This window comes from Chenopodium quinoa, unplaced genomic scaffold (assembly GCF_001683475.1).
Source record: "Chenopodium quinoa cultivar QQ74 unplaced genomic scaffold, ASM168347v1, whole genome shotgun sequence".
NCBI lineage: Eukaryota > Viridiplantae > Streptophyta > Magnoliopsida > Caryophyllales > Amaranthaceae > Chenopodium > Chenopodium quinoa.
Window position 1 is genome coordinate 7,853,069 of NW_018743574.1, and position 14,013 is coordinate 7,867,081.

General features: G+C 39.8%; 1 protein-coding gene across 1 annotated transcript; it reads right to left on the minus strand.

Moving 5' to 3' along the window:
- Positions 1-247: 247 nt before the first annotated feature.
- Positions 248-2,181, minus strand: LOC110682478 (transcription factor RAX3-like). Its single transcript, XM_021858815.1, has 3 exons — positions 1,724-2,181; positions 1,454-1,583; positions 248-1,105 (listed from the first exon to the last, which is right to left on the minus strand). The coding sequence occupies exons 1-3, from the start codon at positions 1,857-1,859 to the stop codon at positions 403-405; spliced, it is 969 nt and encodes a 322-aa protein (XP_021714507.1). The 5' UTR covers positions 1,860-2,181; the 3' UTR covers positions 248-402.
- Between the last annotated feature and the right edge of the window lie 11,832 nt (positions 2,182-14,013).

Genomic DNA, 14,013 nt, shown 5'->3' on the forward strand with positions numbered 1-14,013 from the left:
TTTTCTTGCAGAACTGGGAAATACTGTTACAAATTCATTTACCATGTTTTTTTATGTGTAGTTGTCAAGATAATATCTTATACTGTACGTTCTTCCCTGAGACATTCTTCCCTGAGACATCTTCAGAAAAGCTTCTGGTTTCAAGTGGATAAACCTGCTGTACTTTACTCAATAATCCTAACTTTCATGACATACCTTAAGCTAGCTCTGATCAAAATTTTAAATGCTGTTGATTGGAAAATAGATGAATCACAAACATATGCATTTTTCATACAAAAATCACATGATATATCAATGAAATTTACTGTGAACCTTATCCAGAATTCCGCTGGTACAAATAATTTACACCATATTATGCTACTCTTATTATTGCTATCCTAAGAACCTGGGTCTCAATAGAGCCTACAGCATCCCATTCTGATAAGCGTCGAAACTAGATGCAGGTGTGTTGACTAGGGAGCTCATGTCTTCCCAGCTGCTGCTGCCTGCGGAATTGCTTGTGGTGCTACTGTTGTTGCCTACCTCAACACCAGAAAAGCTCTCGTTTCCATCAAACCTTAACTGATTACTTAAGTATGCTTCAAATTCTGGAGGAAAACTCTCCTGTCCTTGATGTATATTCATGCTCACACCATTTGCATCATATTCCATGTTTAGCCATTGGGTAAAATTCACATTCGTCGTGGAATTTATGGCTACTGCTGAAGATGCTTGAGCATTAGACGAGTCTAGAACATAAAGCTGGTCTTGAGTGGGATATTGGTAACTGCCACCGTTGTTTATGAGTTGAGAATCGTCATAAAACTGTCCCCCGATCTTGGTCAGTAGTCTTGTGAGCTGATCTTGATTTCCGAGATGATGAGCTGCAAGACTTGGGTGCATCATGGGCATGGATGTTTGTTGCTCAGCCCAGTAAGGTACTTGATTCAAGGTTTGATTAACCATAAAAGTCTCGCTCTCTCTCTTAATCTCCTGCTCAATGATACGGCAAGCTGTTTGTTCCTTCCTTTGCTTAGCCATCAGCTTCTTCTTCAGCCTTGTGTTCCAGTAATTCTTGATATCATTGTCGGTTCTTCCAGGTAATTGTGCAGCAATGATAGACCATCTGTAATACATAATTAAAATCAACACATATTAGAATCATATTTCCATCTAAGAAAACTGTTTATTTATTTTTAAAATCCATCAGAAATATAGTTTCATATCATGGTTTAAGAACGACTAGTGGGATTATGGCTACACCTAGACCTCCATAATTGCATCTCCATGACTAAATTAAGCCGTCTAGTTACTGGAGAGAATCTCGATCCACTTAGACCTTTCTTATAGAATGATTCATACTAGTGTTAACATTTCCTCTTTTTTTTTCTTTTTTTTTTTTATCGTTTTTATCTCATTTATTATTGTTTACGAAGTTTTTTTTTTCGATATAGATTTGGGCTTGATCAGTTACCTGCTTCCAATACTGAGGTACAAGCTGCAGATGATATTTTCTTCATCTTCAGTGAACCCTCCATGCTTGATATTAGGTCGGAGATAATTCAACCATCGAAGTCGGCAGCTTTTTCCACATCTCTTAAGGCCTAAACCAATAACTCAGGTTAGTAATACTGAAATAAACTTTACTAGAAAGACAAAAAAAAAAAAAAAAAAAAAAAAAAAAAAAACCATGTATGAATGTATGATCATGAAGATGTATACATATTTAATATATTTTGCTTACCAATTTTCAGTGGCAGCGCGATCCAGTTACCTCCTGTGCCCTTTTGCTCAATATAAGCCTTGAGAGTTGCATCTTCTTCAGGTGACCAAGGACCTTTCTTTACGTTGGCTTTATCACAGCAAGGTGCTCTTCCCATCTTATTGTTTTTGAATTTTGTTTGTTTTTCTCTCTTTTAATCTTTGTTTGGTGTAGAAGTTTGTGCAAAGTTTTAGCTCTTATATTGGCTGTAGATTGTGAATTATGATGAATTGTGTCGTATAAATATGTGTATGAGAGTATATATAATGGTTAGTGAGGAAAGACAATAATAGCTGGAGAAAGAGAGATATGGAACAAGTCATTGGATTTCAAAAAGGAAGATTAGAAAAAAGGATCTAACTTTATGATTAAAATAATGGATAATTTTGAAATGTTTAGAAAGTAGAACAGAGTTTTCCTCATTGTCTTTCCTAGTCTAGAATCTAATATATCATATTTTTTTTGCTTTTTTAATTCTTCCTTTCTTTATACTATCTTTCTTCCACATTATGGGTACTAATTAATTAATAATGTTACATAATAATACAATTAGGAGGTGGCCTATCTACTAGAAACAATGTGAAATCAGAAAAGACAAATAGACTTAAGATATGCTCATGAATTATTCTACCTTTGTTCCAAAAAAATAATAAAATGTTTTTCAAGAGAAATTAATCTCCTCTAAAGTCAAATGAAGTTCTGCTTTGTACTATTCTTGTGGTTTTTAAAAATTATGCATGGTATGTAGGTGTGTAAAATAAGGAGTCCACCCTCTACTTCAAAATATCATTTGTCGACACTTTTGCGGTAAAAATTTGATTGATGTTGGAGTAATTTTTATCAGAAGTAGATTATGAGAATAAGAAAATATATTACATGTGTCCTATTATTGAAAATGCTTTCACAACAAAATTATTTTTCATTTTTTTGATGTTTTAAAGGAAGTGTAAAATATGCTTAAATGATATCTTTGTTAATAGTGACAAGACAATATTACGTGCGGTGTATATCTAAAGTATCCATCTTAATGGTCGTAGGAAGAGTCAAACTAGAGGTGATTAACATATTTTTTCAATCAAGTTGGTACCGTTTATATTTGGGTGAAATCAAAATGTTCGGTCAAGTTGGGTTTAGTATTAAGTGATTGCATCGTTTGTACTTGTAGAGGAAAGATCGACCGAATAAACTAACAATCTGTACCATAAAAAAGACAAGTAATGAATTAATGCTATTGTACGGTTTAAATTTTCTTAATGTGATTAACTACAAACTTTATGCAACAGATCATATATGCGACTATGCGAGGTTGAGTTCAAGTTGATCTAGTTTTGTGATTAAAAGTAAATTGACTTTGATCCGTAAATTCTGAACTCTTGCTTGATCTTCATAGGCTGGGCGGCAATATTTTCTGGTCAGACTTTGATTTTTTGTTTAGTCTCCCCCGCACATTGGATAATGGGAATTTTGGGCAAGGCTTCATGTTTATATTTCCATTATAGGTTCTATGACTTTAATCAGAAATATAGGACACCCAAGTTATATTTATATGGTTTGGTGTTTTTAGTAAACTCCTTGAAGCTTTGACCTAATGACCTTTATATAAGTTGATAAATTTCATTTTCATCCCCAACTTTTTTTCCCCCAAAATATCGTTATCTTTTTTTAGGTGAATGAACAAACCCTATCCTTGATTTCTAAACGTTGCATGCCATTCAAGGCTACAATTTCCTGTAAAGATCAAGTACAATGCACATCATTTCGTAAAAATCATGCTGTAAAGCTTATACATTTTCATGATTGGAGGAACTATCATTATTATTTCTTTTAGTGAGCAATCAAATTGTCTTTTCATTAGGGTAGGTCCCATTGCTATCCTCATTATCAAGTGTCAACCCCTTTTATTTCTATATCATCTAACCTAACATTAGAAAGAGAAAGAGAGTGAGATAGATTTACAAGTCACAAACTCACAATTGTTAATTCTTCTTTTTCTTCATTTAATTGTACTCTCGTGGTAAATTCTATGATACTTCGATCTGCAAATTTAAGTCAAAATGTCCTTTGAGAAATATGATGAAGCAATTATTAGTCTCTTAGTTCAAGACTGAAAATGCCATCTCATTTGTTAATAATAACTATCTACGTGTTAGATAGCTTATATGTGTAATGGTGTCTATGTAATGACTTGAAATAAAAGGCACAAAGTAAGATACTAACCAATTTTATTAAGGTGGGGGAAATTGGTGGTATTGTTTTACTGTCGATTCTTCATTTTATTCATGGTAATGCACTCGTGTGGTAAAGAATTAGAAAAGGGTAACTTTTAGTCAAATTCGGGAATATATTACACACCTTGTTTTTTTTTTTTTTTTTTTTTAGTAAAGACTTTTCACTACTTGCTAATCACCTTATATCTTGTGAAATTGTTTGTAATAATTGCACAATATAATAATCTTACTTAAGAATGACTCGGGATAAAAGGCACAAACTCATAGGATACTAACTAATTGTATCATTGTAAGGAAGAAATTATATTGTTTAGAGCTTTCACTTCCTGGTGGGTGACCAAATGGCTAACGATATGAAAGTTACTGCTTCTGTGAGCAACATATTGACTGATTGTAAAGGTGTATGAACATAAAATCTTTTTAAAATATATACATTGACAACTTGTTAGCAGAAGTTTCGGTATGATTATTGGACCACACAGGTTATTAAGCTAAAAGGACATAAGTAAACACATAACCTTCTCCCTTGTTATTTGCTAACTTTAAGTCAAAAAGAATGAATTACCCTTAACTAATCATCTCTGATTAAATATTTGCCTATCAACCGGGAGAGAACGCAATAGGTTATAGATTTTAATGAAAGTTATCTTTGGTACGTTGAATACGTCGTCTTTGCTACGTAAAAACTGGATTAACCAGTAAAACCTTCTCGAACGTAGTTAATCTACTCGTATTTCTTGTTTTCTTACGTAATTAGCAAGAAGGTAATTAGTTTAATTATTCTTTTAATAATCATAGTTGGGGAGACGAGGAATACAAGTTGAATAAATTATTAATGCTTTGAGCTCCTATCAGACCTTAGCTAGATAGCATTAAATCTGCTCAAATAATATGTTTTCTACTGACTTATGTCTCTCGATCATGGCTTCGGTGGAAGAGAATTAAAAAAAAAAGGTAGTCTGAATTAATCTTGCATTTTCTTTTGACTCAAAACGATGTCTCAAGTGTTCATACATACCATGTAAGAATTTTTTTAATGAAAGGGGTAACTTTAATTTAAGCGTAATGAATAGTGCAACACTGAATTAATGAAGCTAGCTAGTACTCTTATTGACGAGGCCAAGAGTAGTAATTATAAAATGGACTATTTTCCTTATAATTTGAAGTTTTTTAAGATTTCAATTCAAACCTATTGACAAATCTCAGTTATCACCGCCCCAAGGAAAAATTAAGTTACCTATAGCTGCAAAATTATCTTCTGAATTTGTTGAAATTAAACCAAGTGGTATGTCTAAATTAAGATATTTTTTGAACGTTTATTCAACATGTTTGATTGTTCTGAACTTCTGTACCACTGTACTTTGAATCTCCTTTAGGGATAAAGTTCTAAACTAATTAAGTTTTATACTTTATGAGAAATTTAAACGATTGCTTTTAACCTTTCTAAAGCTTACATGTTCAAGATACCAAATTTGACTATATGCTGCTCTGCAAATCTTTGCTTATTACTTCGTATGATTATCAAAACTGGTATTTATATACTTCCTCGGTTATGTTATTATTGCACCATTAGTGATTTAACGCTTGTCAATATATTTCATTACACTTTTGTAAAAATTATAAAAATTTGATCTTTGAAATGTAGATTTCAAGACGAATCTAACTAGATCAAACATGACTATGATAAATCACAAATGATGGTCAAAGAACATTATGTGAATAATGTAAAAGTCTTTATGGTGCATTAAAAAAAACAGAGGAAGTATTAGAATTAACATAATACTCAATAATACGGATTAATGTTGTTTCTGGAAGTATTAACTACAACATACTTTGTACGTGGTATTATAATTGATCAAAATCTCTAATTATTTATTTCAAAGAAGTATATGAATTCACTATATATTATCTTACTTATTGAAACTAGTAGCCGTTGATCTTATTGGATATGAGTATTATTCTAATATTATACTCCAACTTTTTTTTTAATTTTAAGGAGTATAATATTATAAACTTGAAATAAATCGATTTAGACGTTTTTCTTATTCATGATAATGACACAAACCACTAAGGAAAAAAAAAAAAAAAAAAACAAGGGATTACCCTTGAGGAAACCTACTATCACTTTCCAGTTACATCACAAAATTTGACCTATTCAGGATCTGTTTTTCTTGTTTCCAAAGGTGGGCTCCTCGCTCCTATTCCTTCCAATTTCGTTACCTTCACTCACCTACTCACTCTCCTCATTTCTGAATCAGCTGCTCCCCTTAAAAATGACACCCTTCACAATTTAAAGGAAAAATATTAAAGTGGTATTAACTAATTAAAGTTTCCTTCATTCTTCAACCTTTCTGGGTTGTCTCAGTATTTTACAACTTGTCACCTTGTTGTCTTGTTCAAATTGGCATTTTAATGTCATTTTATCTTTGTCTTTGTCAAATCGCTAATTATATTTGATCTTATAAATACTGAGTAATTAACTTCTTATTGACATGCCATGATCATTTCCGTGTTTTAAGAGTAACATGCATCCTTCTCTATGCACATGATGTTGAACCTTGTTATTATAATTGGTATGAATTTGGTATCATGCAATTCTAATCTAGATCTTATATTAGTCAGACTCATTTTACACAATTGTAATGATATATACTTGGAGCATGTTTGAACCAAGATTGTTATTACTAAGTATATGGTTAGAGATCAAGTTTAAAAAATTATTAACTTTACTTGGGTGTAATGGTGTAGACCTTGTTGTTACTGCTCTACAACCTATGGTATTAATTACCATTACCCTCCTTAAACACATGAATTTAAGTGATTCCTTTTTAAGGTTAAACCAAATAATTGAAAAGATGAGAGTTTATTGATTCAATGCGATCCCTTCTTATTTGTTTTCTTTCCATTTTGTTCTTTTATAGTATACATTTGATGCATGGAAGCACCCATTAAAGTCTCATATTCCATTTCAAAAGTTACACAGTTATAAGTTCTTTAAAAAAAAAAAGTTATAGGTAATGTAGGAAAAGTAAGGGAAAATCTTTTACTTTCAACAAATTAAATAGCAGGATTTCTTCCACCATAGATCTTTAAAGCCTTCAAATGTCAAAAAAAAATCTTTATCTTTAAAATAAAATAAAAATAAAAAAATAAAAAATCCATGACTAAACATAAATTAACTCCAATAACATTATATTCATGTATCCCGTTCCCGTTTCTGTTTCCACTCCCGTTTCGTTCATTTTCAACGTAAAACAGCTCAAAAGTTCTCAAAGGTAAAATGACTAGTGCATTTGACTGCACTTGTACCTTCAGTACCAAAATTCAATCCCATAAGAATACAAGATGTTTCGGGTGAAAACAATGGGACCTTGCCGAAGGTCCGATGAAATGGAGAAGACTAGATTCGATCCAAGTAATGTTGGGCCGAAGGTTTCCTGCACAGTAAACACACGTAAACTAGGCTCGGGGGTGTTGCCGAGGAAGGCCCCTCCGATGCTAAAGTCAGTACAGTGTGTTGAAAGAGAAGACTATGCAAGAGAATTAGTTGCTTGAGGCTTTGCTTGAATGAATGTACAAATGTAATATTGATGGCTTTTATACCTCTTCATACATGGAGAAGTTGGGCCTTAGCCCAATTGGCTTGCCTTGAGGACTGATCTTTGACTTTAGCACAATTGGAGAGATGAACCTTGACCTTGGGCTTTTAATTGAATCATTTAATGCCTAAGCCCAATTGGACTAAATTGGACCCAAACAACTTGCCCCCCAGACCCGATTTGGAAGGATGACGGGTCGGGTTTGATTTAATCAGAAAAGGAGGGAAGTGAATGATTTAATTAATCCAAAAATTTGAATTTAAACTGCAATTAATGAGATAACAACAGTTAAGGCGGATGATTGTGGAAGTTGGACGGATAATGGGCAGTTTAATCGCAAGGTCGTGTGTTTAACGGTTACTTAGTGGGGTATTTAAGAGAAATTGAAACGCGGACTCCCCGTATTCCCATTTCTGGAGATATAATCAGAGGCGCGTCATCTCTCCTCACTTATTCACCAACACAAACCCAGAATTCTCGAGAGAACCCAAGAACCCGCATCAAAACTTCGCAAATTCCCCGAGCATTAAGCTTAGAAACTGAGACTTGCCACTACCAATTCGTAAATCGGCAACTTTCGCTTCAGATTAAGGTAAATTCCTTTGATTTTAGTTTATTTTTCTTCGAATTCGAACTCCTTCCCTCTTTTTTTTCGACTTTTTTCTTCGAAATTATCAATGGCAAGAGAAGTTAGGGGTAGAGCCCATGCTCCAAGAAGAACAAGGCCAATTCCCGATCCTAGGAACAGGATTAGGACCTGGAATGGACAAAGAGCAGAGTCTGACCCTGCTGAAGGGATTAGGGCGACTCCAATTTCCTCGGCTCCTCCTCAGAGAACGGAGGGGTCGAGCGCTTCTGGGCGGGACGATGAAGTTCCCGCTGTCCTTTGGGATATCCTCCCCGGGTTTTCAAAGTGGGAGGATGCCGAAGTAGCTTCGGCCATGATAAAGAACCGCCCCTACTCATGGTGGGTGGAGAATGCCGAACAATATCGGTTTGCCAAACAAATTGAGTTGCATTACGGCATCCTTGAAGCTGATGGGTATTGGTGCCGAATGCCCGTGGCATCCGATAGAATCCATCGTCCACCCCCGGGGTATGTGGGGGTGTACACAAGACAACTTCAGTATGGGCTGAGGTTCCCTTTGGACGTATTCGTCCGAGACTTGCTGATCCATTACAATATTTCCCTATGTCAGCTAACTCCTACTAGCATCCGAAGGGTGATGACATACTTATGGGTCTGCAAGTTCTTCAAGTATGTGCCGAACCTGCACTGCTTCAAAAAGCTTCATCGGCTAGTGCCAAATATTCAAAGTGGGCACGGAAGTCATGGTTCTGGGTGGTACCGGATTGAGTCTCGGCCCCATTACCTAACCATGTGGCCGAACGACTCTTCAGACAAGGACTGGAGAGGTCAATGGATTTGGGTTAGGGCACCCACGGACCCGGGCCACCCTTGCGTCTTCAGCGCTCCCCGGTACCTTGCTGAGCCTGATCCCGACATGGGAAGCTTAGGTCCCCCCGCAGATAACGGCCCAGATCCAAACCTTAATCAACAGAATATCTTCGGCAAGCTGCCGAACCGGGGGGGCAGCGGCCGAATGCAGCATATCCCGGAGACTTGGCTCCCCGATCCGCATTATGTTTTCCAAGAGAACATGCTAGCAGCTGTCGGCCTCAGCCGAAAGTTTAAGGATGGTAAGCTTCTTCGGCTGGGGCTGAGGCCTTTTAATTATCTCTTTTTCTCCTCTCACTTCGCTTTTTTATGCTGTGCCAACCTAACTGAACTGACCTTTCCCCTTTTCTTTTTCAGAGCGGGACGAGACCAACGTCGGCATTAACTACGCTCGTCTTGGCGTCAACCGAGAACGAGTTGTAACTGATCGGGCCCCCTCTATCACTGTACCGAGGCATAGGGAAGTTCATCTAGACTCTTCCCACTTCTAAATTGAGGCTGTTGCTCTGTATCAGAGGCAGAAGTCTTGGTGGAAGAAGAGAGATCCCTGGTTTCAGCTGCTGGACGAAGAAGCTGAAGCTGCCCGTACGGCCAAAGAGGTTGCACGGGTTATTGAAGCTTGTGAAGGAGGAGAAGGGTCCTCCAGGGCTGCTGAAGAAGAAGCTGCAGCTAGGGCAGCTGAAGAAGACGAGGCTTTGCTGAAGACCTCGGTGAGCTTTCAGACTTAACTTTGTCTGTTTCTGTTGTTTTTTTTTTTTTTTTGTACTCACATTCTTCCTCCCCCCTGTCTTTTACAGTCTGAAGAGAGTAACAGACACAGAGAAGGGAAAGCCCCTGTTCGTCCCGAAGACCAGATACAAGAAGAGTCTTCAGACTCAGACATGGAGGAGCAGCCGTTTCAGAAAAGGCGCCGAAGAATGGCCATCATCGGCCCGCATGACTTTCAGCGGAGGCCGATGACCATCGGCGTTGAAATAAGGGAACCCGAGGAAGGCAATGGATCGCCGAGGGTTCCCCGGCCACCACCTCAATCACCTCCAAAGACCCCCCCGCCACCTCCTGAGATGGAGGTGGATCAGAAAACTCCCGAATCTAAGGGAGGGGTCCAAGAAGAAGTTCAGAAGAGTGCTGCTGAGCACAAGAATGAGGATGTCATGATGCCCAGTGCTGAGAGTTTCACGGCAGACATTGCAAGAGAGGTTGAGGCTTTCGTCCTCACCCCTGAAGAAGAAGAGGTCATAATAATTGACTCTTCTGAGAAGGAGGATGCTGAGCCATCCAAAGTTAAAGAAGCTCCATCGTCATCCTTTCCTTCCTTCCAGACTCTGCAATCTGGAGAAATGGGTTTCTCGGCCCCCCGAATTCCAATCCCAGATCACATCTGGGACCTCTTATGGGGTCAGAACCGAGAAGGTGTTGCAGCCTACTTCGGCGATTTTGCTGGCACGTCTGAAGTAGATAGGGCAAGAATCTGGTCGCTGAAGGCCACTGCTGGGATGGGCGAATCCAGCAGATCAGTTCCTGACCCAGCCAGGTCTAACCAACTGCTGATGATGCAGGTGATTTTCCTTGCCTTTATTTCCTCTAAAATTCAACTCTATTTTTATTATTTATTTTTTTTTATTTTAACTTGTGCTCCTGTTTTCAGTTCGCGCACAATCAGACTCTCACTGTAGAGCTGATAGATACCCTACAAGATAGGGTAGACGCTGCCGAGCACGAAAAAAAGGTAGCCGAAGAGGAGTTAAAGCTTGCTAAGCTGAAGCAAGCAGCAGCTGAAGAGAAGCAGCAGAAGGGTGAGGAATACGAGAAAAAAGCTGCTGAAGCCTTCAAAATCTTCTGCGACGCTATGGAGAAGGAAGTTTTTCCCCCACTGATGGAAGGGGAAAAATTCCTCCAAGAGCACATGGGAGTGGACATCTCCAAATTCAAGGCTACCATTGAGAGCCGAATCCAGGAAGGAGCTGCTGCACAAGCTGAAGTGCAGCAACGGCTAGAAGCTCTTGAAGCCAGCAGAATGGCTGCTGAAGAGATGCTCCAAGCCAGGGATGTCCAACTCTCAGAGGCTGCTGCTGCTGCTGAAGCTCAGAGAGCTAAGCTCCAAGAAGTTGAGGATCAGCTGATGGCCAAAAAGGAAGAAGTGGCCCAGGCTCAGACAGAGGCTTCCCAAGTTCAGCAGGAGCTGAATGAGCTGAAAGGTTTAAACATGATATTTTTTCAGTACATCAGTGTTCCAGTGATTTTTCAACTCAGTTCCATCCAACTGCCGAAGTCGGTATGTCCCTGGCTGAAGCTCATCACAGATTTCATAAGGCCCTTCCCATGCAGCTGAAAGTTTCCCATGGATTCGGCCTTTCTGAACTGCAGCAGCATTTCGAAGGACAAGGTCTCCAATTCTAAGAGGCCTTGCATGGACCCTTCGGTTATAAAATTTGCTGATCCTCTGCTTATAAGCGGCCATTCTGTCTCAGGCTGAGTCTCTTACTTCGTCGAGGAAATCGAGAGATTCCCTCATCAGTCGCTCATTCTCAGCCGAGAAGTGGTGCACTCGCAGGCTCTCAGAGCCAATTTCCACTGGAAGAACGGCTTCGGCACCATACACCAGTTCAAAAGGTGAATAGCCCGTTGCCTCTTTTTCAGTTGTCCGAAGGGACCAAAGGGTTCCAGGGAGCTCCTCCAGCCACTTGGACTTTTGATCTTCCACCCTCTTCTTGAGGGCATTTAGGATCTGTTTATTTGCTGCTTCGGCTTGTCCGTTACTTTGCGGGTGGCATACCGTTGAATATGTCAGTTTGATGCCGAACTGATCTGTATACCGCTTCAACGGTAAGTTATCAAATTGCCTCCCATGATCGAAGACAAATACTCTCGGGATGCCAAAACGAGTGATGATATTCTGCCAGATAAATTTTCTGACAGTTTGCTCTGTAATGTTCGAGGCTGCTTCGGTCTCGATCCATTTACTGAAGTAGTCAACACCAACTATCAGCCATTTTTTCTGGTACACAGCCTCTGGAAATGGTCCTAGTATATCCAGTCCCCATTGGGCAAACGGGAGTGGATTAAGGATCGGCTGAAGATCCCTTGCTGGCTGGTGGATAACTGGAGCGTATTTTTGACATTTTTCGCATTTCCGGACCAGCTCCTTAGCATCTGCGATCATGGTGGGCCAGTAATATCCAGCCCTCAATGCTTGTGGGCTAAGGTCCTTCCCCCAATGTGGTTCCCACAGATGCCGAGGTGAATCTCCCGTAGGATATAATCTGCATCTGTTGGTCCCACGCATTTCAACAATGGGGCTGAGAAGGACTTTTTTTAGAAGTTCCCCCCTGAAGACAATGAACCTTGAGCTGGTTCTCTTCATCTTGGAGACCAAAGCTTTATCTTTGGGAGTTTCTCCCCGAAGCTTGAAAGATAGGATGGGGTCCATCCAACTAGGCTCTGGGTCAGCGCAGCACACTTCAGGTGCTTCGTCGACACTTCTCTCTCGACGCACTTCTACATATACAGATCTGTTCAGCTCGGTAAGAGATGAACTGGCAAGTTTGGAGAGTGCATCGGCTTGAGTATTCTGACCCCTTGGGATCAGCTGAACCTCAAAAGTTTTCAGCTCTGCAATGACTGACTTGGTCTTGGCAAGATAAGCTATCATGGAGGGCTCTTTGGCCTCGTAGCTGCCGCTAATCTGATATGCAACTAGCTGAGAGTCTGTTTTCAGGCAGACATGATCGACTTCCAGGGAGATGCACAATTCTAGGCCGGCGATTGCTGCCTCATATTCGGCTTCGTTGTTCGAGACCTTAAAAGAAAATTTTAGTGCATACTCAAAGGATTTGCCTTCGGGAGAAGTTATCACTACTCCTGCCCCGAACCGTTTTCGGTGGAAGATCCATCTGTAAACACGGTCCAGACTTTCTTTTCATTGTCCAGCGCTTCTTGGTATGAGCATTCGGCCAAGAAATCCGCTAGAGCTTGAGCCTTAATGGCAGCCCTCGGACGGTAGCTGATGCTGAATTCGGTGAGCTCAAAAGCCCACTTGGCTAGCCTACCAGATTTTTCAACCTTGCCGAGAACTTTTTCCAACGGCTGATCAGTTAAGACCACTATCTGATGGCAATCAAAATAGGGCCTCAGCTTCCGAGCAGCTACTACTACCGCGAAAGCGACTTTCTCAAGTAGAGGGTAGCGAGTCTCGGCATCCGTCAGTGTATGACTGACAAAGTAGATCGGTTGCTGAATTTTACTTTCTTCCTTCATGCGCTGATGGTGGCTGGGCTAACGGCCACATACAGGTACAAAGTTTCTTCTTCTGCTGGGCTAGCCAGCGTTGGGAGTTGAGCCAGATGCTCCCGAAGCTGTTTAAAGGCGTCTTTTTGCTCTTCCTCCCAAACGAGCTCTTTTGTTTTCGGGAGTTTCAGGGCTTTAAAGAAAGGTAACCCCTTATCCGAAGCTCTGGAAATGAACCTCGAGAGGGCTGCCTTTCTTCCGGTGAGCCGCTGAACATCCCGCTTTGTTTTCGGCTCAGGAAGGTCGAGCGCTGCTTTGACTTTGGAGGGATTGGCATCAATCCCCCTTTTGCTGACTATGAACCCAAGGAATTTCCTTGACTTCACGCCAAAGACACACTTCTTCGGATTCAGCTTCATTTGATGCTTTCTTAAGGTGGCGAAAGTTTCAGCCAGGTCCTTAACATGGTCCTCAGGTTTTTTGCTTTTGACGATCGAATCGTCGACATAGACTTCCATGTTTCGGCCCTTTTGATCGGCAAAAACTTGATCCACCAGCCTTTGATAGGTTGCCCCCGCATTTTTCAATCCGAAGGGCATCATTTTGTAATTGTACACCCCAGCGTTCGTGACGAATGTTGTCTTTGCTCGATCGTCGGGGTGCATGAAGATCTGATGATACCCCGAGAATGCGTCCATGAAACTAAGCAAGGCATGGCCACTTGTCGAATCGACTAGCTGATCGATCCTCGGCAAGGGA